This window comes from Hyperolius riggenbachi, chromosome 1, assembly GCF_040937935.1.
Source record: "Hyperolius riggenbachi isolate aHypRig1 chromosome 1, aHypRig1.pri, whole genome shotgun sequence".
Taxonomy (NCBI): Eukaryota; Metazoa; Chordata; class Amphibia; order Anura; family Hyperoliidae; genus Hyperolius; species Hyperolius riggenbachi.
This window is the reverse complement of record NC_090646.1, coordinates 22,882,889-22,909,375: the sequence shown is the minus strand read 5'-3', so window position 1 is coordinate 22,909,375 and position 26,487 is coordinate 22,882,889. Positions and strand designations below refer to the sequence as shown.

General features: G+C 47.2%; 1 protein-coding gene across 1 annotated transcript; it reads right to left on the bottom strand.

Moving 5' to 3' along the window:
* Positions 1-523: 523 nt before the first annotated feature.
* PRADC1 (protease associated domain containing 1) lies at positions 524-26,478 on the bottom strand. The gene is made up of 5 exons (XM_068274185.1): positions 25,906-26,478; positions 24,856-24,956; positions 13,760-13,869; positions 10,515-10,682; positions 524-2,928 (listed from the first exon to the last, which is right to left on the bottom strand). Exons 1-5 carry the CDS (start codon positions 25,958-25,960, stop codon positions 2,808-2,810), a joined length of 555 nt encoding a protein of 184 aa, XP_068130286.1. The 5' UTR covers positions 25,961-26,478; the 3' UTR covers positions 524-2,807.
* Between the last annotated feature and the right edge of the window lie 9 nt (positions 26,479-26,487).

The following is a 26,487-nucleotide window of genomic DNA, read 5'->3' as shown; positions in this document are numbered from 1 at the left end:
CTGTCCTCCCGCCCTCTCTCTGCCTCTCTGTACCTCCACCTCTCTGTATGCCTGCCCCTCCCACCCTCTGTCCTCTCGCCCCTCCCTTTGTCTGCCTCTCGGAGCCGCCACCTCTCTGTACTCTCACCCCTGCCTCTCTCTGCCTGTCTGTCCTTCTGCCCCCTCTGTCTGTCCTCCCCCGTCCCTCTGTCTGTCCTTTCACCCACACTGTCTGTACTCCCGCCCCTCCCTCTGTCTGTCCTTTCACCCACACTGTCTGTACTCCCGCCCCTCCCTCTGTCTGTCCTTTCTCCCACACTGTCTGTACTCCCGCCCCTCCCTCTGTCTGTCTGTCCTTTCTCCCACACTGTCTGTACTCCCGCCCCTCCCTCTGTCTGTCTGTCTGTCCTTTCTCCCACACTGTCTGTATTCCCGCTCCTCCCTGTCTGCCCCCCCCTACCTCTTTGTACTCCGCCCCCACCATCTATCCTCCTGCCCCTCCCTCTGTCTGTCTGTCCCCCCACCTCTCTGCCCCCCCCCCCCCTGACGGAATGTGTTGTGTAATAATAGTGAACATTAAAGCATTTTTTAGCAAATGTGGATGTTCTTTTGAAGCCAGTGGCGGGCTACATTACCTCTTACTTAAGTGTCCTGATGCTCCTTGTTGTCCTCAGGGTCTCCCCTCCTTCATACTCTATGGAATCCTCCAGTGAAATACCACGTGAGCACAGCAAGAAGGCACAGTGTGAAACTTGTGCCTGCGCAGTGCAGAATGGCTCTGCTTGGAGGAACTTACAGGGGGCTGCGGAGGTAAGGGAACCGAGAAGGGAAGGGGGGGGGGGGGGCTGAGGACAATGAGAACACTCAGGGGGGGTCTAATCTAGCTCAGAAGCGTTGCTAGGACCCTAAGAGATCCGGGGCATTTTTGGGCACTCCAGACAAAAAATGGGTGTGGCCATGCACCATAATGTGGGTGTGGTCATGGTTGGAGTCTAATTTACATGAACTTAACAGCGGTGTAAGCAGGCCTGCCCAGCAAAATGTTGGATGAAGCCCCCTCTCCATTAATACAAGTAAAATGCAGCATATTGCAGAAATAGGGAGTGTCACTTAAACATAACTAGGCAGAGTTACCTGGCTTCTGTGCTGGTTGGTCTGGATTTCTGCTGGGTGGGCTGGCCTGCTGCCAGGTTATCTGGCAGTCCCCCATAGCATTCCTTGACCTTCTAGTGGACCCCTTCCCATGTTCTCATTGGCCCCCCCATTGTGGCACCACAACTCCCAGCATGCCCCCATAGAAGAACCACAGCTCCCTGCATGCCCCCATAAAGGCACCACAGCACCCAGTATGCCCACATGGATGCACCACAATACTAGCATACCCCTGATTGATGCACCACAGCTCCCAGCATACCCTTCCATTGAGGCACTACAGCTGACTCTGCCTGCAAGACATCCGGGGACCCCAGAATAGATCCGGGGCACGTGCCACTGATCTTTGGGGCTAGTGACGCCCCTGATCTAGCCTATCATGGGCTTCAATCAATGTGTTTTTACCAGAACCAAGGGTACTTTAAGATGCCCACCAACGGGTCCAATTTCCTAAGCGATCAAATGGCTGATCTGATAAATGTGATCTGTGGGAAACAATCATTAGAGTCTACGAGTGAAGAGGAAAAATGTATCTGACCTGCTGAATGGTATCAATCCAAAAATTGGATCAACAGAACGACCATTATTGATCTTTCATTGTCAAACAGTACCACGAACAATGCCAGATCAATTGGTTGATCGGACAGGAAATTGGATCATTAGTGTGCATCATTACAACAAAACAATTTTCACCAACAAGTCTCATAAGCACAAGGGGACGTGGTCAGCTGCTGCCGTGGGTGTGGCCATAAGATTCCCAGTACTGTGGGCTTCTGGCTTCCAGTGCAGCCTGGGATTTGTAGTTCACAAGCAGATGAGCGACTTCAGCCCGACTACTGTTTGATCACAAACTTAGCAATTTGTGTTTTTACCTTCTGAGACGACAGTTATAAAAAAAGGAGGATTGTGCTATTCTGAACATCTGAGACCAGAAATCTCAGCATACAGGAAAAAGACAAGAAACAAGAGTCTCAGAGACCAGCTTCACAAGAGTGAGAGCCCTTACATGTCTACATCCTATCTTCTGCCCCCTGCTGGTCACATGAGGGAAGACAACATGGACGCCTTACATATCTAAATCCTATCCTCTGCCCCCTGCTGGTCACATGAGGGAAGACAACATGAACGCCTTACATATCTACATCCTATCCTCTGCCCCCTGCTGGTCACATGAGGGAAGACAACATGGACGCCTTACATATCTACATCCTATCCTCTGCCCCCTGCTGGTCACATGAGAACAGACAACATGGACGCCTTACATATCTACATCCTAACCTCTGCCCCCTGCTGGTCACATGAGGGAAGACAACATGGACGCCTTACATATCTAAATCCTATCCTCTGCCCCCTGCTGGTCACATGAGGGAAGACAACATGGACGCCTTACATATCCAAATCATATGCTCTGCCCCCTGCTGGTCACACGAGGGAAGACAACATGGACGCCTTACATATCTAAATCCTATGCTCTGCCCTCTGCTGGTCACAGGAGGGAAGACATATCTAAATCCTATGCTCTGCCCTCTGCTGGTCACATGAGGGCAGTCAACATGGATCCCTTACATATCTAAATCCTATGCTCTGCCCCCTGCTGGTCACATGAGGGAACACACATGGACCTCATACAATCATAGGGAAAGAAAGTCCTTGGGAGGGTCGGTTGGGGGCAGGGGCTACCAGAAGGTCCAGGGGGGCTGTTTGAGCTCGAAGGTGGGAATGCTGCTGACGTTGACCGGGATGGAGATGATGGCCCAGGGAAGTCCATGCTGCTCCAGCGAGCGCTGAATCATGTACCTGAGGAGAGGCACAGGAAACAATCAGCAACAACACTTAAAGTGTACCTCTAAGGGGTAAAAAGTGCCGGAGGGGTATTTACCTCAGGAGGGGGAAGCCTCTACTGTGCAGGCGTGAGTCCCCTGTGCAATAGGGCGGACCCGATCGGGCTCGGCTATATACACCGGAGCCCGAGAGGAAGCTGGTACTATGCAGGAACTCAGATGGAAATAGCATGGCCGTGTGCTGTTTGGAGGAGCCAGCACTGGAGCAAGGCGGCACAGCAGGACAAGGGAAGCCTCATTAGGATCCAGAGGCCTCCCCTCCTGAGGTAAATACCCACCAGGGGCACTTTTACCCATACAGGTTATCTTTAACATTTACTCCCACTGCACCCCTATTGGTATTCATTATTGTAGGTGTATTTAAGCCTCGGTTTAAAAATTGAAATACGGCATCTTTTCCTTGTATGTATTTAGCCCCTCCCCATGACATGCTGCTGAGGAAGGTAGCGAGGGGCAGTGCTAGTCATGCTGGGAGCTGATAAGCCTCTCTGCTCCCTCTCTGCAGGTACTCCCTGAAAGGTAAGGCAGGAGGGGGGTTCCAGGGGGAGACACACATGACATGCTGCTGAGGAAGGTAGCGAGGGGCAGTGCTAGTCATGCTGGGAGCTGATAAGCCTCTCTGCTCCCTCTCTGCAGGTACTCCCTGAAAGGTAAGCCAGGAGGGGGGGTTCCAGGGGGAGACACAAATGACTTGCGTAGCAGTGCCCTGGACAGCTCACAGTGGTAATCACCTACCCCTCTGGAGTCCCCCCCCCCCCTCCCCCCACCACCACCATGGGTCTTTTTTTTTCTCATAAAAAGATAACAATGCTCAGAGTCACACACTGTCACAGGGAGACAAGCACTTGTGTAGGTGTACACGCCCACAGCTAATAAGCATATCCAGGAGGGAGGGGCTGAGGGGAGGAGCTGGCTGGCAATTGGCACATTCCAACCAGCATATGAAGGCACCCTCCACCTGGCAGCAGGCGTAAAAATGAAAACAGTGGAGTACTAATATTTATCACAATTTTTTTCACTTTCAAAGCTTTATTGTCTTCAAAATGGTAACATGACATAGTAAACAGTGAGACAAAGAGAATGAAGCATAATATAACCTTAATAATGGGTACAATCTTCAAGATAGCATTAAGCATCAGACTTTACAGTGTATGGGGTGATCAGTTCAGAATTTAGCAGCATATGTATTCAGCAGTCAAACAATCTAATGGGACTTTGGGCTGTGTAGCAGTGACCAGTGTATGTGGGGATATTACATCTAGAGAGAGTTAGGGGGTTCCCCATATCTACATCATCAACTGCATTATGAGGTTAGGTTCCCTCTTGCATTACATCTTTATATTCCTGTGAGTCTTTAAAATCATACCATAATGCCCACGTTTTCACGTAGAGATCCATCCTGTCTTGTGCTGCCAGGATTATCTCCTCCATATCCGCAATCCCATTCACTCGGCTCCACCACATTGCCATAGTAGGTACAGTGTCTGATCTCCAATGTAAGGGGATCAGGGCTTTAGCTGCATTTAGTAAATGTATCAACACACAGCGTTTGTATGATTTAGAGGAGAAGGGGATCATGTGAAGTAGGTAGGCTTCTGGAGTGAAGGGGATGTGGACAGAGGAGATCCTCCGAGCCCAGGCGTGTACATTTTGCCAGAAGGGTTGAATTTTTCCGCATGTCCAGAATATATGGAGGAGAGAGCCTCCCTCTTTTGAACATCTCCAACAGTTGTCATTCGGAATCAATTTAGCCTTGTATAACTTATCAGGTGTTTTATACCAGTGGGTCAAGATCTTATATCCCAGTTCTTGGGTATTGGCGTTTAAAGAGCCCTTATGGATGTTTGTCAAAGCTGTGTCCCATAAATCAGAGGGGATCTGCTTGCCCAGACTAGATTCCCATTTGTTTTGGAAGGAGAGAGAGTCGGGTATCTCGAGGCCTAGCAGCAAATTGTACAGTAGGGAGACTGTATGTCGGTGTTGGTTTTCTCCTATACAGTGTAGTTCAAAAATCGTCAGAGGTCTGGCTACCTTATATGTTTTGAGTAGAGAGGAGATAAAACTTCTTAATTGTAGGAAAGCCCAGAAGGGTATTTTTTTATCAGAGGTTAGTAGTGTAAAGGAATCAAGGGGTATACATTTGCCATTTGAGATTACATCTTTTATTCTGAGATTACGGTTTAGGAGGTTTGGGAGGAAAAATGGGTCTAAACCTGGGGCAAAGCCTGGATTGAGTAAAATCGGGGTAAGCGGGCCTGGGTTTGATGTTAACAATTTACCCGGTTTTGCTACGTCCCTGAGTGTCAGCAAGGTAGCGGCAACAAGAGGGTTAGCTTTATAAAGATCAGGTGGAGATGGCTTAGGGACCCAGGGTAAGGTGTGTAGTGGAATGTTGACTTGTGCCTGTTCCACTTGCCTCCAGCGCTTTTTAGAGTCCAAGAAACACCATTCCAAGATTCTACTTAGGATTGAAGCTTGGTGGTACTTGCAAAAATTTGGTAGGCCCATGCCTCCATTAGGTTTGTCTAGTGACAAAATGGCTTGTTTTAGCCTAGCTGGACGTTTCCCCCAGATAAACAGGGATATTTGTGTTTGGATGCTTAAGAAAAAAGCCTTGGGGATGTGGATGGGAATAGCCTGGCTGATGTACAGAAAACGTGGGAGGATGTTCATTTTAATGGAGGCTATCCTACCAAACCATGACAAAGTAGGTTTAGGTCCCCATCTTTTAAGGTCATCTATGAGTGAGGTGAGTAGTGGCGGATAGTTTAGGTCATACAGTCGTGATAGGTTGGTTGGCAATTGGATACCTAGATATTTTATAGAGGTATCAGCCCATTGAAACGGGAAGGCATTTTTTAAGTTATTCACTATTTCAGGAAGCAAGGTTATGTTTAAAGCGAAAGATTTAGTGAAGTTAATCTTATAGTTTGACAGGAGACCGAAGAGCTTTATTTTGCTAATGAGATTTGGTAGTGTGATTTTAGGCTGGGTGAGAAAAAATAATAAGTCGTCTGCAAATGCTGAGACTCTGTGCTCCTCACCTCCTATGTTGACACCTCCAATGTTAGGGTCTTTGCGAATGCTATTCAGGAAAGGCTCAAGGACTGTTATAAAGATCAAGGGCGAAAGGGGGCAGCCCTGTCGTGTACCGTTAGTCAAAGTGAAGGAGTCAGATAGGAATCCATTCACTCTTACCTTTGCCGATGGATTGGAGTAGAGTAGGAATACCCAGTTTAGCATTTGGGATCCTAATTCCATGTGTTGTAGTGATGCTTTTAAAAAATCCCAGGCTATTCTGTCGAAAGCTTTTTCAGCGTCAGTGGAGAGAAAAAATCCCTCCACTGACTGCTTAGATAAAAATGAATGGATTCCTATGGCTCTCATAGTGCTGTCTCTAGCTTCTCTCCCTGGCAGGAAGCCAACTTGATCATGGTGTATTCTGGACTCCAAAATAGGCGTTAGGCGGGTCGCCAAAATCTTGGCGAAGAGTTTGGCATCATTGTTTAGGAGGGAGATAGGGCGGTAGCTGGCGCATGACTGTGGATCTTTTCCTGCTTTGTGTATCACAGCAATGTGAGCCTCTAGAAATTGCTTAGAAGGTATGGAGTCACTTTTAATAGCGTTAAAGGCTGTAAGGAAGTGGGGAGCCAGAGTGTCAGCAAAAAGCTTGTAGTACTGAGCTGTTAAGCCATCTGGGCCTGGGGACTTATTTGGTTTCATAGAGTTTGTAGCACAAAGAAATTCATCCAAAGAGATGGGATCGTTTAGTTGTTTCCTTTCATCATCCGAGAGCTTGTCAAGGCCATAAGACTCTAAGAATTTAATCATTTCCTGTGATCTAGGGGTATTAGTGTTGTCCCCCATGGGAGATGTCGGGAGGTTGTAGAGAGATTGATAGAAAGTTTTAAATTCTTCTGCTATTTCGGGAATTTTTATCTTTTTAGTCTGAGTAGAGTCTATCAGGGAGTGGATATGGCTCTTAGATTTTTGGATTCTTAAGGCTTTCGCTAGGAGGGAGCCACTCTTGTTGCCGTGCTCATAAAAGATGCCCTTTGAAAGTAGGAATTTACGTTTCAGTCGATGCGAGAGCATGTTGTGTAGTTGCTTTCTTAATAGTATGAGTTCTTGGAGGGATTGGGCTGCTAGTGAAGCTTTGTGTTTTGCTTCCAGAGCACGAATCTTAGCATGCAGTGTATTGATACCCGCCTCTCTCTCCCTTTTGGCTTTTGACCCCATGGCTATGAATACGCCCCTGATAACTGGCTTATGGGCTTCCCACACAGTTAACGGTGTTGTTTCAGTGTTAGAATTAATTATAAAATAGTCAGAGAGTCGGTGTTTCACTCCAGCTACAGCCGTCTTGTCTGCAAGAAGAAACGGGTTAAGTTTCCAGGAGTATGATTTGGGTAAAGCTACTGGAGCTTTCATCACAAAAGCTATAGGTGCGTGATCGGCTAAAGTTTGTGCCCCAATCTCTGAGGTTTGGAGTAAAACAGCGTCCCTCTGCTGAATACAAAAGTAGTCAAGCCTGGAGTAGCGTTTGTGAACCGAGGAGAAAAACGAGAAATCCTTTTCGTCTGGATGGAGGAGTCTCCATACATCAATCAACATCAACCTGTTCAAGAGTTCCTTGACCTTTTTGAGTGCCTGATATCTGATTGAGGAGGTGCCGGTGGATGTATCTAGAAGTGGGTTGAGAGGGAGATTAAAATCTCCCCCTAGGATTAATACTCCCCTGGTGAAAGACAAAAGGCGACTGATGATGTACTGGAAAAAATTCACCTGCTTATTGTTAGGGGCGTAGATATTAGCTAAGGTAATAGTCTGGTTTTGTATTTTCCCTTGTACAAAGAGATAGCGACCCTCTGGGTCTTTCATTATTTGAACATCTTGTAAATCAATAGATTTATGAACTAGTATAGAGACGCCCTTTGTCCTCGCCAGGGGAGACGTGGCATGGTATGAAGTGGGAAAGTGTCTCGAGTAGAGCTTGGGGATGGAGGAGGTGCGAAAGTGGGTCTCCTGCAAGAAGCCGAAAGTTGCACCCTCTTTTTTCAAATATTCTAGAAATTTGGACCTTTTTTCTGGTATATTTAAACCGTTAGCATTTATGGAAATAAATTTCCAGTTAGGAGTTTTAGGAGTATTCATACTATGAAAGATATAGGTGCAATAGAAAAAGGAAAAAACCAGGAAGAGATGCAGGAGATCCACTCCAGCACCCACATACATCTCAAAAGGCAAAGCGTATCTAGGCAAATTTTGATATACCAAAGTGCAATTGAATGAAGGGGAGGACTCTAGATGTGTATATCAGAGATAAGAAAAGGTTAGCCTAGTGGTTAGAAAGTAAATTGGAGTTGTATTTATGTTTTATGACTGTCTTTGAAGTTTAATATACTTTAAAACAAAGCTCGAGATCAAATAGAACTGATCTAATAAAGTCAATGCGATCTTAAAGAAAGGGAAATTATTCTCACGTGTGGGCTCTGAATTAACAGAGCTCACACTCCTTAGAGTGAGATATGGTCAGAGGACTAGGAGAGGCCTCTGCTGTGGGACTAGAGAGGCGCGCAAGCAAAGCAGCCTATGTCACTACAAATGTGAGTCTACCAGTCTCACGTTGTATATAAGATAGAGTTAACTTAACTAAACAGCTGAAAGCACCCAGACCTGAGTTATTGCTTATTAATGTAAGGAATCTCCCCGTGGGGCGGGAGGTAAATATATAGAGACAAGGGATTTCTCTCAGAGGCCGGGCAGAAGAGGAGTTAGTGGAGTGTCATATATGAACGTTGGGCTCCTCTGCCCAATCTCAGGGAGAAGCATATCCCTTCATTGGTCACTTTATGTTATATGTAGCAGAGACAAGGTATGGCAGTCTTAGATTCTAATTAAACTTATTCAACCGCTATTATACTCTTAACACAGATAGTAGTAACACACATCTAGTCTAGAAGAAACAAGCATTGCAAAAGTATGTATATAACCTGAACAGATATATAGCAAAACCCCCAGTATTACTATAGTAGGTGCAAGACTATGTAATTGCTATGATAAACCGTAAACCTCACATAGTGAGTTAGTCCCCATAGAAAAGGAAGAAAAAATGAAAGATACTTCACGTAAATGTTCAGTTCACGCTGGAGTTTCTGTCGATTCAGGGTTCTCATTACGATCATAATCATCTCTGTTAGGGTGCTTGCGAGCAGATCTTGTTTTCCTGGGGGTGTTGAGGCGTTGCTTCAATGGAGTCGTGTCGCAGTTGGAAGAGTGACTTTCCGTGTTGACGCGGTAGTCCGCATACCAAAGTGGTAAGGCCGGTTCCGTTATACCCAACTCTGAGCAGAAGTCTTCAAGGCCTGCTGGCGATTTCAGGAGGTGTTCTGTTCCATCTACCGTAACCGAAAGGGCAAAGGGGAACTTCCATCTATAGCGTACTCCTTTCTCGGTGAGAAGCTTCAATAAGGGTCGAAGGGCTCTCCGATTTGCCAAGGTTATTGGAGAAAGATCTTGGTATATAGCTATAGATTGGTCATTAAAGGTTATAGTGTCTTGTCCGCGTGCGGCCTTCATTATGTCCTCCTTTAGGGGGAAGGATTGTAGGCAACATATGATATCCCTCGGTGGATCTGTATCACCTCCAGGCGGTTTGAGAGCTCTGTGTGCTCTAACAAGCTCAATATGGTGGTCTTTCGGCTTCTGCAGGAGTTCGTTAAAGATTGTCATGAGGGCTGAGGGGATTTGGTCTGCCGTCAAGGACTCAGGTAAGCCTCTCATATTTATCACAATTTATGTCATTGTTATTACATTTCATTCAGGTCCCCTTTAAAACGCTTTTGTTTTATTTCCTACATTCTACAACTGCTAAGCTGAAGTACATGAAATATGAACGTTCCTGAAAGTAATGTCATGAATAAGATTGCTTACGGTTTACAATATTCATCTGTAGAGTATTTAGTCAGTGTTTCTCCATTGTAAAATGTTCTATTTCTCTGATTTACGTTCTGACATTTATCAATGGTGGCAACATCTGTACTGCTGCCAGGTGCAGCTCTGCGGAATGCTTGTTGTGAACTGGTCTCCCAGAGTACACTGGGAGGAGAAGACTGTGTGACCTCATAGCCTAAACTAAAAACGACTGGGAGGGCGGGGTTAGCTGCTAATATAGTGTACAGCAATATAGAAATACAGGAAGTGTTTCTGAAGCTGAAACCAGGATAATTAACATAAAATTGGGTATCCTGATTAATATATTACATACTACTATCTGTCGCTGCGGCCCCTTCTAGTCAGTTGTTTGCCTGCTTCTCTGGGGATACTGCAATGACGCAGGCCTTCCACAAGGAGGAGATATCCTCACACACTGGGCCCTATGAGGCCTGGGATAATCACTTCCATCTCACCAACAGCTGGGAGTAAAGCAAAGCAGCTTTCACAACACAACATGCAGAGCGACTGAGCAGGAACGGGGAGAACTGGCATTTTATTTTACAGAAGCTTTCCTTGCACCGCTCTCAGCACAGACGCCGTACTTACCCGTCTCTGCCGAGCAGGAAGAGTGCCGGTATCTCCGCCGTCCTCCCGGTGTTATCCTGGATCATTTCTACGTACACGCTGTCATTCTCCGATGCGTTATCCGTGATAATAACCGCCCGGCCGCCATGTTCCTGAATCACCCTCGTCTTAGACAGGAAGGAGCAACCGCTGCCAATGACACAAAAGAAGCGTTACTAGAGCTGCGGCTGCAGAGTGTTCATGAAAAAGAACCACTCAGAATGCAGTAAAAACCCTCCCTCTCCAGCTGCATCAGATCTTGCAGTTAAAGGACAACTGAAGTGAGAAGAATATCGAGGCAGCCATATTGATTTCCTTTTAAACAATACCAGTTGCCTGGCAGCCCGGCTGATCTATTTGGCTGCAGTAGTGTCTGAATCACCCCAGAAACAAGCATGCAGCTAATCTCGTCAGATCTGACAATATTGTCTGAAACACCTGATCTGCTGCATGCTTGTTCAGGGGCTATGGCTAAAAGTATTAGCGACAGAGGAATGCAAGACAGCCAGGCAACTGGTATTGCTTATAGGGAAATAAATATGGCGGCCTCCATATACCTCTCACTTCAGTTGTCCTTTAAAAAAAAAAAAATGTAAAATACAAACATATATACTCAATGACTTTCAATGCTTCATTTGGGACACTAAAAGCAAACCTGAAATGAAAATATGATGAGATATAATGAATTGTGTGTTTCTAACAAAGAAAACATTAGTAGCAAAGAAAAAAAGTATCATATTACTTTCCAGTACAGGAAGAATTAGATAACAACTGAAGTTTTTTTTTTTTTTTTTTGTAAAACAGCTTCTCTGAGCTCTCTGGCCCACTGGGTCGAATACATCCTGTTTTCTGAAGCACTGAAACAGCCAAAAAACAGTGAGAGACAGCTTGAGATAAGGTTTTACTGTAGAAAAGTTCAAAGGATCATTATTTCTGCTTTGTTTTATAGTTTAAAATCAATGGGAATCTGTAAAAAATTCCAGCCAGATACTTCCCTAAGGAGAGGGAAGGCTCTGGGTCCTATAAAGCCTTCCTGCTCCTCTCTCGGTCCCCGTTCCAGCACTGGCTCCCCGGTAGCGGTATTCAACCAGTTTGGTCAAATACTGCTCTCTCTGCAGCCAAAGGAGGCTTTGGAAGTCTTCAGGAGCTCGAGTGCTCCCGAGGATGGGCCGCTCCATACTATGCATGCGCAAGGGTTCTCTCTGTGCAGTATGGAGCCACCTGTCTTCGGGAGGACTCGGCACCTGATGACTTCCGAAGTTCCCTGCGGCGGGGGATTCAAACAGGACAGCCAGCACTTTCCGAAGCCTTCAGAGGATGATCAAAGCTGTATTTGACTAATCAGCCTCAAAGCTCTTGCAGGGGGATGGACAGCGCTGGCCTGGAACATCTGCACTGGGGAGAGGAGTGGGAGGGCTCTATAGAACCCAGAGCCTCCCCTCTGGCTGATTTTTTTTTTTTATATCGATTCCCAATGACTTTAAAAGACAGAGGGCCAGATGCAGTTCCCTTTTTCTCCTGTTTTCACCTAGGTGATAATTTGCATCTTTGGTTTAGAATAACTTTTCGGCACTTTACAAAAAGTTGAAAAAGTTTGAAATGTCACCTAGGAGAAAACTCAGGAGAAAAAGTTAATTGCATATGGGGCAGAGTGTGGTTTTAAAACTACAACTGTGACCTTATTTATTTATATTATTAATTTATAAAGCGCCTACATATTCCATGGTGCTGTACAAAGTATGTATAATGCAATGTCATAAAAAAAAAAAGCTTAAAATAAACACGTTCCGAGGGTTAGGCCTCCTGCACACTGCAAATCCCATGTGCGATTCCAATTTGCGATTCCGGCCCCTCCCCGTCCCAAAGCACTCACAGACAGGCCTGTCCTCTCGCAGACTCCTGCTGTAACTGCAGCTGGGGGGGGGGGGGGGGGGGGGGACTCCTGCGAGAGGACGGGCCTGTCTGTGAGTGCTTTGGGACGGGGGGAGGGGCCGGCAGCGGCAGCTGCTGTGGCAAGTTGAGAAGAGTCAGTACAGACACATCAGAGTCAGTAACACAAGAAGAAGTCGCCAGATTTGTCGCTAGTCGCTTTTTAAAAAAAACTGTCGCTAGAGGGATTTGAAAAGTCGCTAAATATAGCGACAAAGTCACTAAGTTGGCAACACTGACTCCACCAGCTGTCTGATCATGTGACTCCCCCTCTCCCCACCAGAGCCACTCCCCCAGGTGTCTGGTCATGTGACTCACCCTCTTTCCACCAGAGACACTCCCCCAGGTGTCTGGTCATGTGACTCACCCTCTCCCCACCAGAGCCACTCCCCCAGGTGTCCGATCATGTGACTCACCCTCTCCCCACCAGAGCCACTCCCCCAGGTGTCTGATCATGTGACTCCCCCTCTCCCCACCAGAGCCACTCCCCCAGGTGTCTGGTCATGTGACTCACCCTCTTTCCACCAGAGACACTCCCCCAGGTGTCTGGTCATGTGACTCACCCTCTTTCCACCAGAGCCACTCCCCCAGGTGTCTGATCATGTGACTCCCCCTCTTTCCACCAGAGCCACTCCCCCAGGTGTCTGATCATGTGACTCACCCTTTCCCCACCAGAGCCACTCCCCCAGGTATCTGATCATGTGACTCACCCTCTCTCCACCAGAGCCACTCCCCCAGGTGTCTGATCATGTGACTCACCCTTTCCCCACCAGAGCCACTCCCCCAGGTATCTGATCATGTGACTCACCCTCTCCCCACCAGAGCCACTCCCCCAGGTGTCTGATCATGTGACTCACCCTCTCCCCACCAGAGCCACTCCCCCAGGTGTCTGATCATGTGACTCACCCTCTCCCCACCAGAGCCACTCCCCAAGGTGTCTGATCATGTGACTCACCCTCTCCCCACCAGAGCCACTCCCCCAGGTGTCCGATCATGTGACTCACCCTATCTCCACCAGAGCCACTCCCCCAGGTGTCCGATCATGTGACTCACCCTCTCCCCACCAGAGCCACTCCCCCAGGTGTCTGATCATGTGACTCACCCTCTCCCCACCAGAGCCACTCCCCCAGGTGTCCGATCATGTGACTCACCCTCTCCCCACCAGAGCCAATCCCCCAGGTGTCTGATCATGTGACTCACCCTCTCCCCACCAGAGCCAATCCCCCAGGTGTCTGATCATGTGACTCCCCCTCTCCCCACCAGAGCCACTCCCCCAGGTGTCTGATCATGTGACTCACCCTCTCTCCACCAGAGCGATCTGGCCCTGGACAAACGCCCCGTTACTCAGTTCCCCACAGGCCTCCGGGGGATCCGCCGGGACCAGGTGAATCTGATCGTACCGCTGGTTCTGTGGGGAAACAATCCAGACGTGAGATAGAATAATGAATGGCTAATGCAGGTTACAACTGTTTAATAGGTCATTTGTAATATGCATTTATCAGTTCCCTTCCCTTAAAAGGAACCCGAGGTGAGAGACATATGGAGGCTGCCATATTTATTCCCTTTTAAACAATACCAGTTTCCTGGCAGTCCTGCTGATCTCTTTGGCAGCAGTAGTGTCTGATTCGCACATGTGAAACATGCATGCAGCTAATCTTGTCAGATTTTTGTCAGAAACACCTGATATGCTGCATGCTTGTTCAGGGTCTATGGTTAAACGTAATAGAGGCAGAGGATCAGCAGGACAGCCAGGCAATCTGCACTGTTTAAAAGAAAAAAAAAAGATTTGAAAATACAACATTGCCTAGCTAGGTTGTAAAAAATTGTTTACATTTTCTGAGCAAAGGATCCCTGCAACAAATGCAGCCTCACACCATCTTTAAATGCAATTCAACCTGCAATCAGTTAAATAAATATTCATACTTATAAAAGAGAAAAAAAAATCAGGATGTCATATTAAAGCTTCATGTTCCTTATTTAGCAAGGCAGGATCAGATGGGAGTTCGGGTCTGCTGTAAGCCCCTCGCGGGCTCTTTGAAATTGAACAAAGAGATGATCCTCTTTTCTCCAAGGGGGTCTTTTCAAGGGTAGGACAAAGTTGTCTATTCTTACATCTAATGAACTACATTTGTTTTCTCTTTGTCATTAGAGGGATTCGAACAAAACGAGGGACAAATGGTCTTCTTCCCTGTGAAAATCCATCACCACCTTAGTAGTAAGCAGTGGCGTAGCGATAGGGGGTGCAGAGGTAGCCACCGCATCGGGGCCCTTGGGCCAGAGGGGCCCCGAAGGGTCCACCCTATTTCACAGTATTAGCTCTCTATTGGTCCTGTGGTCATAATAATCACTTCTATAGATACTTTGAACAGTGGTAATCATTAAACTTTTTCCCATCCCCTTCTTGCACCTCTGACACTGTAGTTGCCCTTGGCAGGTTTTGGTGCATCGTATCAATTGTTATGTATAGAGTGCTTGGGGGGCCCCATGTAAAACTTGCACCGGGGCCCATAGCCCCTTAGCTACGCCACTGGTAGTAAGTAAATGATAGTGGTAATCTGAAAGAAATCCCATCATCAAAACTGACATAAAGGGGGATGGGACTAATATTCAAGACCTGATTTCATACACAGGGCAAGGGTGGAGGGGCAACATTTTACACTAAGGGGGACAGCGCCGGGGGGGGGGGGGCGATGAAGTGACGTCACTGGGCTGATTCCTGCAAAATTTCATGCTAAAATCAGATTTGAGAAGAGAGAGATCCGTCTCTTGGTCGAATCTGCCCATCATCTTTAGATGTATGGCTAGCTTAACCTCTTGCAGACCGCTCCGCGCCAATTGGCATGAAAGCGGCGGCGGCAGCCCTAGGACCGCTCAATGCCGATTGGCGTGAATGGCTTCCTATGGGGCTTGCAGGAGAGCGCGTGCGCTGATGCGTGCACATCTCTGCTCCGCCTTTAGTCTCCGAGCTGCCATCACCGCTCCGAGACTGTTAGATGGTGAAACCGACATCTAATAACTATCTACAGCGCTGCAATCTAAGGCAAAGTGTGACACGGCTGTCCTCTCTGTAGGCAGGAAAGTGATCGACTGTCATAGGCTGAAGCCTATAAAATATATAAATAGTTAAATTTATTTTAAAAAAAAAATGTAATAAATATTACAAAAACAAACAAACAAACATTGGGGGAGCGATCAGACCCCATCAACAGAGAGCTCTGTTGGTGAGGGAAAAGGAGGGGGAATCACTTGTGTGCTGAGTGCTGACATGTGTGGCTCTGCAGCGAGGCCTTAAAGCTACAGTGGCCCATTTAATAAAAAATGGCCTGGTCACTAGGGGGGGTTTAACACCGCAGTCCTTAAGTGGTTAAAGAGGAACTCCAGTGAAAATAATGTAATAAAAAAGTGCTTCATTTTTACAATAATTATGTATAAATGATTTAGTCAGTGTTTACCCATTGTAAAATCTTTCCTCTCCCAGATTTACATTCTGACATTCATCACATGGTGACATTTTTACTGCTGGCAGGTGATGTCACTGGAAGGAGATGCTGCTTGCTTTTTTTTTGGCAGTTGGAAACAGCTGTAAACAGCTATTTCCCATTCCCACAATGCAACAAGGTTTACAGACAGGAAACTGCCAGTACCATGGTCCTGACATCACACTGTGGGAGGGGTTTCACCACAATATCAGCCATACAGCGCCCCTGATGGTCTGTTTGTGAAAAGGTAAAGATTTCTCATGTAAAAGGGGGTATCAGCTACTGATTGGGATGAAGTTCAATTCTTTGTCTGTTTCTCTTTTAAGTGTACCCGCGCCGAAGCTCAGGTACAAAATCAGATACTTACCTTAAAGAGAAACTCCGACCAAGAATTGAACTTTATCCCAATCAGTAGCTGAGACCCCCTTTTACATGAGAAATCTTTTCCTTTTCACAAATGGATCATCAGGGGGCGCTGTATGGCTGATATTGTGGTGAAACCCCTACCACAAAGAAATTCTGAGTACGTACTCTTGGCAGTTTCCTGTCTGTAAAACCTTGTTGCATTGTGGGAAATAGCTGTTCACAGCTGTTTCCAACTGCCAAAAAAACATGCAGCAGCTACATCACCTGCCAGCAGTAAAAATGTCACCATATAATAAATGTCAGAATGTAAATCTGGGAGAGGAAAGCTGTTACAATGGGCAAACACTGACTAAATCATTTATACATAATTATTGTAAAAATGAAGCACTTTTTTTATTACATTATTTTCACTGGAGTTCCTCTTTAAGAGAGGGGAGCTTTAGGATCCAATTGAGGCTTCCCTCGATTGTCTGTTGTCCCCCGTCGCTGAGAGCACCCGCCACCCGGAAGATTAGCGGCAATGCATTGTCGCTAATCACATCGGGGCTGTGCAGTGCCTCTTTCTTGTATGCATGGGCAGGCTCATGCAGCCATTGCACGTATTTGATCCAGGCAGGAGAGGAGGTGCGTGGCCCTGACGTGAAGGGGGGAGCACTCAGCAATCCCCCGCTTGTTACAACCGGATTCTGAAGCTTCCCTTTCTTCATAGTAAGTACCAGTTTTTGAATCCGTGCTCCGGCTCGCGCTCGCTTTAAGTGTATGGCCGGCTTTAGCCTTACACATGCCAGATTTGCAGGAGAGGGCTGAAAAACCAATCCTTCCTGATTTAGAAGGTCCTCCCTGCCAGGCAGGACCCAGGGGAGATCCTACGAGAGAAGTAGAGGACTTTGTGGGTCAGTTTGGCATACCTCCCAACTTTTTGAGATGACAAAGGGGCTCACTGTAAACCACATCCCTGCCACGCCCCTAATCACGCCCATGCCACACCCCTAGCCACGCGTAACACTAAAAAATCATAAGAAAAAAGATGTCTTTTTAGAATTCACACCACACTGGTCCTTTATATAATCGTCAGTTTTTCTTAATATTAACATTTCAAATTAAGAAACATGTCACCTTAAAGGATGGGAATAAAGTTTGGAGCTAAACGACCACTATCGCGAAAATTGTAAGATTTAAAATACATGTGTACACGTACAAATAAGAAGTACATTTCTTCCTGAGTAAAATGAGCCATAAATGACTTTTCTCCCATGTTGCTGTCACTTACAGTAAGTAGTAGAAATCTGACAGAACCGACAGGTTTTGGACTACTCCATCTCCTCATGGGGGATTCTCAGTGTTTTCTTCATATTGAAACGCATTTTATAAATGGCAGTTGCTCCGTCCAATTGCCAAAAAAGTGTGCAGCGAGCAGGGAGGCTGGCCCACATCTTTGTATGAATCCTTTTCAGGGAATGTCTTTATTAAAGAGACTCTGTAACAACAAAAACCTCCCCTGGGGGGTACTCACCTCAGGTGGGGGAAGCCTCCGGATCCTAATGAGGCTTCCCACGCCGTCCTCTGTCCCACGGGGGTCTCGCCGCAGCCCTCCGAACAGCCGGCGACTGTGCCGACTGTCAGATCAATATTTACCTTTGCTGGCTCCAGCGGGGGCGCTGTGGCGACTTTCGGCACGGAAATAGACGGAAATACCCGATCTCCGTCGGGTCCGCTCTACTGCCTACTTCGGCGCCGAGAGGCATCAGAGCGCCTGCGCAGGAGCCAGGAAGGTAAATATTGCGTCACGGCTGTACGGAGGGCTACAGCGAGACCCCCGAGGGACGCAGGACGGCGTGGGAAGCCTCATTAGGATCCTGAGGCTTCCCCCACCCGAGGTGAGTACCCCCCAGGGGCCGTTTTGTCATTACAGTTCCTCTTTAAGGATAAAGGCTGCGCTGAGACCCCCTATGGAGAGATGGACTAGTCCAAAACCGGTAATGTCAGTTTTCTACTACCTACTGTAAGTAATTTATAGTTTATTTTACTCTGTAAGAAATGTACTTTTTATTTGTAGGTGTACACATGTATATTAAATTTTTACCATAGTGGTCCTTTAACTGAATACATTTTTTTAGTAGAAAAATACATATATTTACAAAGATCAGTGCATTAGCCCTGAAAGTGGGACGAATGAGGAAGGAAGAGGGACAGAGGGATTAGGCTCCCAAAGAGGGACTGTCACTCCGAAAGAGGGACAGTTGGGGGCTATGAGTTTGGTGCTATCAGAATCACAGAGGCCTGATCAAACACGTTCAGCAGAGGGAAGGTGTATCCCCTCTGCAACCCCCTCCCTTTCCTGCAGGGAAATATCTATTCCCTTCAGGGACCCCCTGGGGTTCAGGGACGAAAACCGAGGTAGAAGATTATTCCCCTGATCCACAAAGAGTTCTACAGACAGGAGAGGACACCATCTGTGGCAGATCAGAGCAATTACACATTCGTACCGTCACCAATCTCTCTGGCTCACGGATCAATGCTAAATTCAATCGCTCTGTCTCAGGTACCGTAATCCCCAGCTGGGCAGAACGCTCTGTTTTGTTCTGTCTATTTGAGATGTTCATTTTAAAGGATACCTTAGCGCTGAATTAAATTCAAAAAGGACACCTAATGTGTGTATAGGGAGCTGTGCGGATCCTTACTGCACCGCCCGTGCCCTGCATCTCCCTCCGTTATACAGTAATAATTAAATTATTCCTCTTCCTGGTCGGCGCAGTTGGTGACCTCCAACGGTGGCATACTGTGCTGCACCTGGTTGGCATGGTCGGTGACCTCCGACCTGGACATACTGGGATACGTAGTACAGGGAGTGCACAATTATTAGGCGAATGAGTATTTTGACCACATCATCCTCTTTATGCATGTTGTCTTACTCCAAGCTGTATAGGCTCGAAAGCCTACTACCAATTAAGCATATTAGGTGATGTGCATCTCTGTAATGAAAAGGGGTGTGGTCTGATGACATCAACACCTTATATCAGGTGTGCATAATTATTAGGCAACTTCCTTTCCTTTGGCAAAATGGGTCAAAAGAAGGACTTGACAGGCTCAGAAAAGTCAAAAATAGTAAGATATCTTGCAGAGGGATGCAGCACAAAATTGCAAAGCTTTTGAAGCGTGATCATCGAACAATCAAGCGTTTCATTCAAAATAGTCAACAGGGTCGCAAGAAGCGTGTCCAATAACCAAGGCGCAAAATAACTGGCCATGAACTGAGAAAAGTTAAGCGTGCAGCTGCCAAGATGCCACTTGCCACCAGTTTGGCCATATTTCAGAGCTGCAACATCACTGTAGTGCCCAAAAGCACAAGGTGTGCAATACTCAGAAACAAGGCCAAGGTAAGAAAGGCTGAAAGACGACCACCACTGAACAATACACACAAGCTGAAACGTCAAGACTGGGTCAAGAAATATCTCAAGACTGATTTTTCTAAGGTTTTATGGACTGATGAAATGAGAGTGAGTCTTGATGGGCCAGATGGATGGGCCCGTGGCTGGATTGGTAAAGGGCAGAGAGCTCCAGTCCGACTCAGACGCCAGCAAGGTGGAGGTGGAGTACTGGTTTGGGCTGGTATCATCAAAGATGAGCTTGTGGGGCCTTTTCAGGTTGAGGATGGAGTCAAGCTCAACTCCCAGTCCTACTGCCAGTTTCTGGAAGACACCTTCTTCAAGCAGTGGTACAGGAAGAAGTCTGCTTCCTTCAAGAAAAACATGATTTTCATGCAGGACAATGCTCCATCACACGCGTCCAAGTACTCCACAGCGTGGCTGGCAAGAAAGGGTATAAAAGAAGAAAAACTAATGACATGGTCTCCTTGTTCACCTGATCTGAACCCCATTGAGAACCTGTGGTCCATCATAAAATGTGAGATTTACAAGGAGGGAAAACAGTACACCTCTCTGAACAGTGTCTGGGAGGCTGTGGTTGCTGCTGCACGCAATGCTGATGGTGAACAGATCAAAACACTGACAGAATCCATGGATGGCAGGCTTTTGAGTGTCCTTGCAAAGAAAGGTGGCTATATTGATCACTGATTTGTTTTTGTTTTGTTTTTGAATGTCAGAAATGTATATTTGTGAATGTTGAGATGTTATATTGGTTTCACTGGTAAAAATAAATAATTGAAATGGGTATCTATTTGTTTTTTGTTAAGTTGCCTAATAATTATGCACAGTAATAGTCACCTGCACACACAGATATCCCCCTAAAATAGCTAAAACTAAAAACAAACTAAAAACTACTTTCAAAAATATTCAGCTTTGATATTAATTACTTTTTTGGGTTCATTGAGAACATGGTTGTTGTTCAATAATAAAACTATTCCTCAAAAATACAACTTGCCTAATAATTCTGCACTCCCTGTATGTTCGCTAAAGCACCTTGTGTCCACGAGAACGCGTTGAAGCTGGGAGAGTGGTCACAAGGCGCCCTAGCAGACATACTACGCATCACAGTTTGTCCAGGCTGGAGGTCACCGACCACGCAAACCAGGAAGAGGAGAAACTGAATTATTACCGGAGAATGGAGGGAGATGCAGGGCACGGGAGGTGCAGTAAGGGTCCGCACAGCTCCACAGACACATATTAGGCGTCCTTTTTTAATTTAATTTAGCGCTAAGGTATCCTTTAAAAATGAACATCTCAAATAGACCGAACAAAACAGAACGTTCTGCCCAGCTGGGGATTACCTGAGATTAGGGAAGGACTCGGAGTTCCCCCTTGTTTGTTCAAGTACATAATGGCCGTCATACTGCCTGATTGGATGATGATGTTCCTCTCTGTTAGCGAGTTTGCCGGCACACCAGACTGACAGCAATCCCAGTGGTGGGAAGAGATGGATTTCTCCTGAATACCCTGGTGGTCTAGGTGGTCTCCCCGACCCCAGAGACTTGCATCCATCGTGAGTACTAGCGAGTCTGCACAAATCCAAAACTTAGGGGGTCTGCACCCCTATTTATTTATGTAGTTTTTTATTGAATTTATAAAGCGCCAACATATTACGCAGCGCTGACCCCTGCTCAGGTTCAAGAGGAAGGCCCACCAACTTAAAGCGGACCTGAACTCAGAACTTCCTCTCTGCTCTAAAACATAAGCAACAGCATAATAACCTTTACAGAAAAAACATTTATTTGTCACAGTTGATACAAATCCTGCAATAACTCTGCAGTGTGTCTACTTCCTGCTTTAATGGAAGCAGACATAGCGTTAGTATCCTGTGTTTATAAATTAACAGCTCTGCTAAGGCAACCCAGATTCCTGAGCCGACACAGCTGGGAGATCAAATTACAACTTGTGATTAGTCACAGATGAGGGGGAATTAGACAGGCTAAACTATCTAAATACATACCGGGTGTATTTCTCTATGTTTTCCTTCTGTCCTGTGCAAGAGTTCAGGTCCACTTTAAAGGGAACCTTAACTGAGAGTGATATGGATGTTCCCTGTTAAACAATACCAGTTGCCTGGCAGTCCAGCTGATCTCAAGGCTGCAATAGTGGCTGAATCACACCCTGAAACAAGCATGCAGCTAATCCAGTCTGACTTCAGTCAGAGCACCTAATCTGCATGCTTGTTCAGGGGCTGTGGCTAAAAGTATTACAGACACAGGATCAGCAGGAGAGTCAGGCAACTGGTATTATTTTATAAGGAAAAATCCATATCCTTCTCAGTTTAGGTTCCCTTTAAGGAGTCCCTTACTGAATCCGAAACCCCCTCCACTGCAGAAGAATAGAGGGCTGGAGAGCTCTTCTCCTTGCCTGGACCCATCTGACTTCCAGCATGCAGGTTGTCAGTTACCTGTGAAAGGGACATGGCTTGTCTGAGGGACACTGACTAAGCGCACAGGAAACCCAGAATCTGCTGAATCAGAACTCGCAATATTTTCTGCTGATACTCCCCTTCCTCTGAGTCAGGGGCGTAGCAATAGGGGGTGCAGAGGTAGCCACCGCATCGGGGCCCTTGGGCCAGAGGGGCCCTTCCTAAACCACATTATAAGCGGTTTATTGGTCCTGTGGTGGTAATAATCACTTCTATAGATCCTTTGAATAGTGGTAATCATGAACAAACTGTTCCCCATCCCCTTCTTGCATCTCTAATACAGTAGATGACCTTGGCAGGTTTCGTTGCGCCGTATCAATTGTTAAGTATAGAGTGCTTGGGTGGCCCAATGAAAAACTTGCACCGGGGCCCACAGCTCCATAGCTACGCCACTGCTCTGAGGGCCAACAGATTGTGAATACTATGAACAGATTGTGTAAGTTTGCTCTTTTGGCGTGGTAGAATTGGTCACTCATTGGGCAAAAGGATGGCATAGTGGTTAGCGCTTTTGCCTTGCAGGGATGGGTCCCGGTTCAGATCCCAGCCAAGGCACAATCTGCATGGAGTTTGCATGTTCTACCCGTGTCTGCATGGGTTTCCTCCCAACAACATATAGATAAGTTAACTGGCTTCCCCCGGTCACCCTCTGCTGGCCCAGTCCAGCGCTGGCACGATACTATTTACATTTGCCTGTCTGCGCTGGTGCATAGGCGGTTTTCACTAAGGCGGAAATAGCCGAGCTTGATGGGGTCTGCTCTACTGCACAGGCAGCTTGCCAATTCCGCCGGAGCCCTAGTGAAAGCTGCTACTGCGCAGGGGATATTCGGAGGAGCCAGCGCTGGATCCCGTCTGGATCCCCTCTGCTGGGGAGGACAGGGGAAAGCATCTTTGGGATCCAGAGGATTCCCCCTCCTGAGGTAAGTATCCCCAGGACACTCTCTTACCCTTCAGGTACACACGTTCAATTTTGATTACCCAATAATTGGTCAGTTTTACCACCTCCATGTAGTATGAGGGCCAACAAACTTTGAATACAAAAGGTCAGGAACCTTTTTGGCTGAGAGAGCCATCAACGTCACATACTTTAAAATGTAATTCCGTGAGAGCCATACAATATGTTTAAAACTGGGACACTGAGCATGCGCAGCAGAGGGCTGTCCCTGTTGCCATGGTGATATATATACAGTTGATCCGCCTGGCAGTGGAAGTGTCAGACACGTCTTCAACTTCTCTTGGGTTTCAGCAACATCAGTAATTTCCCTGAAAACCAGACAGGAGAAATACAGACTAACAGTTTGTACAATTAGCTTGCTGACTTGGGGGTTGATTCACTTTTTAGGACGAGATCCCTGCACTTTGGCCCAATAGGCTGCCTGTCAAGTGACAAGCAGCCTATTGGGCCAAGAAAAGTGTGGGGATCTCGGCCTACAAAGTCACTGGACCTGACAGGGTCCCGAGTGGAACAATTGGAGCAACTGTTAGATTTGGAGGGAGCGCAAGTAAGTTAGTAGTGCACACCTACAGCAGTAGTGTGCCTACTTTGAAAAAGTTATGGTGGCCATACATGGTACCATTTTTTCATCCAATCTTACCATTTCTATGTAGTATAAAGGTAAATTAAGTGAATATACTGAAGGGTTAATTTAGGCAGTTCCCTTATATTACATAGAAATGGTAAGATTGGATGAAAAAATGGTACCATGTATGGCCACCATTACTTGCGCTTTCACACTAAGCTGCGCTGCTTGAGCAGTGTAGCTTAGTGAATCAACCTCTACTGATTTGTCTGTGAGCCAGATGCAGCCATTAAAACAGCCACATATGGTTCCCGAGCCATTCCCTACTCCTATGAGCAGATTGTGTAGTTAAACTCTCATACTACATGAAAGTGGTAAAATTGGTCAGTGATTGGCCAATCAAAATTGGAGGTGTGTACCAGCTTTAAATTTCTTTAGTGGGTCATAAAATTTTTTTTCTCATTTTCTGGAGCACATGACCATGCTGTGACAAGCCCAGCCTCCTTCCTGTGCCCTATACAATAGCCTGCAAATAATAATAACCAGAATGATGCCCCCACCCTGGCGTTCTATTAAGATCGCCAGGGCGGCTGCGGGAGGGTTTTTTTTAAATTAAAAAAAAAACTATTTCATGCAGCCAACTGAAAGTTGGCTGCATGAAAGCCCACTAGATGGCGCTCCGGAGGCGTTCTTCTGATCGCCTCCGGCGGCCAAAAGTAACACGGAAGGCCGCAATGAGCGGCCTTCCGTGTTTTGCTTACTTCGTCGCCATGGCGACGAGCGGAGTGACGTCATGGACGTCAGCCGACGTCCTGACGTCAGCCGCCTCCGATCCAGCCCTTAGCGCTGGCCGGAACTATTTGTTCCGGCTACGCTGGGCTCAGGCGGCTGGGGGGACCCTCTTTCGCCGCTGCTCGCTGCGGATCGCCGCAGAGCGGCGGCGATCAGGCAGCACACGCGGCTGGCAAAGTGCCGGCTGCGTGTGCTGCACTTTATTTGATCAAAATCGGCCCAGCAGGGCCTGAGCGGCACCCTCTGGCGGTACTGGACGAGCTGAGCTCGTCCATACCGCTAAGGTGGTTAATAGAACGCTGACACATGGTATACAGTGCGATCCAGAGGCCATGGAATAAGTCACATCCGTCACTGCGATGTATTAAGGCTGAGCACAGAACTTACGAATACTCCTCCGAAGTCTTTGGCGGGGGTGGCGGTGAAGATGTAGCCGATGTCCCCCGGGCTCAGCACTTGGAAGTATAAGTACTCCTGGAAGCGAATACCTGCGGAGAGAAGATCTGGTCAGCAACTATGCACTGCTTAATGAAGTTATCAAATTACCCTGCAGTAATCCAAGCTTCATTATATAAAAAGGAAAAATCCTCAGCAAGTGACACAATTACAATATATTACAATACAATAACATTGCTAAAGCACTTTTCTCCCACAGGACTCAAAGCGCATACAATGCCTGCAAGAGCTTTACAGAAAGCGAAAGCAGACTATCCTCTGTGTCTCCCAGGTGGGGTAATCATCCCATACAAGTCAAGGGGTGCAAACCCTCTTGTTAAAATCCCCAGACTCCAGTAGGAGGAGCTAGAGAGGCAGTAGCAGGAGAAGGGTGCTCTGAGCTCTCATGCTATACTTACCACCCCTTACCAGGGGGAGAGATGAGCAGTAGCCAGGGCAGGTCTGCCCGTGTTATACTCACCAAACACCAGCAGGAGGAGCTAGAGAGGCAGTAGCAGGAAAAGGGTGCTCTCATGCTATACTTACCACCCATTACCAGGGGGAGAGATGAGCAGTGGCCAGGGCAGGTCTCCTCGTGTTATAATCAACGTACACCAGCAGGAGGAGCTAGAGAGGCAGTAGCAGGAGAAGGGTACCCTCCATATGTTATACTCACCACAAACCAGCAGAAGGAGCTAGCAGTCAGAACAGGGGAAGGGTGCTCTCCTGGTATACTTACCACCCATCACCAGGGGGAGAGGAGCAGTAGCCAGGGCAGGTCTCCCCGTGTTATACTTACCATACACCAGCAGGAGGAGTGAGAGATGCAGTAACAGAAGATGGGTACCCTCCATATGTTATACTCACCACACACCAGCAGGGGGACTGAGAGGGGCAGTAGCAGGGACATGCTGCCCCCATATGTTATACCCACCACACTTCAGTAGGGGGAGTGAGAGGAGCAGTAGCAGGGACATGCTGCCCCCCATATGTTATACTCACCACACACCAGCAGGGGGAGTGAGAGGAGCAGTAGCAGGCTCAGGCTGCCCCTCATGTCTTCCAGCACAGTGAAACCATCAGGAGGCTCCCTGTGTTCTGCCACAGTCCAGATGGATGATGCCACGCCCCCTGATGACTATTGGGTGACAGCTGCCTGAGCCTGATTGGTGGGCTCTGCTATCAGCCAGTCCTCTGTACCGTAATGTTCCTAATAGCTGTGAATCTGTGACGTCACTAGATGACTGGAGCAGAAGAACAGATGATTTATCCGGCTGCCCCGGCGCTGATGTGTATAACTGGCTGCCCCGAGTTCAGCAGATAAGACATCATTCACATTTGATGCAGCCCATATAATTGCATAAACAAAGGGCACAGGCGGAGAGCACCAAGATGGCGCCAGATGACTTCACCACACAGCAGGCCAATGGTTAGCTGAGAGGGAGAACACTAGCCAATCAGCTGGCGCGAGGCGTGGAACGCAGGCTGCGGTCTCTATGGGAACTGCCACGACACGCCCACTGAAGTACAGCGGACCAGTCAGAATTGGCTAGTAAGCTCTCAGCCGCGCTCACCCGGAAGTGA

Bases quoted from the DNA above. Each gene is read 5' to 3' on its own strand.
- PRADC1 (XM_068274185.1), bottom strand. From the start codon at position 25,960: ATGAGGGGCAGCCTGAGCCTGCTACTGCTCCTCTCACTCCCCCTGCTG. The intron at 24,957-25,905 runs GTGAGTATAACA...TTCTCTCCGCAG, and splicing joins ACTCCCCCTGCTGGTGTGTG to GTATTCGCTTCCAGGAGTAC. The intron at 2,929-10,514 runs GTAAGTACGGCG...GCCTCTCCTCAG, and splicing joins TTCCTGCTCGGCAGAGACGG to GTACATGATTCAGCGCTCGC.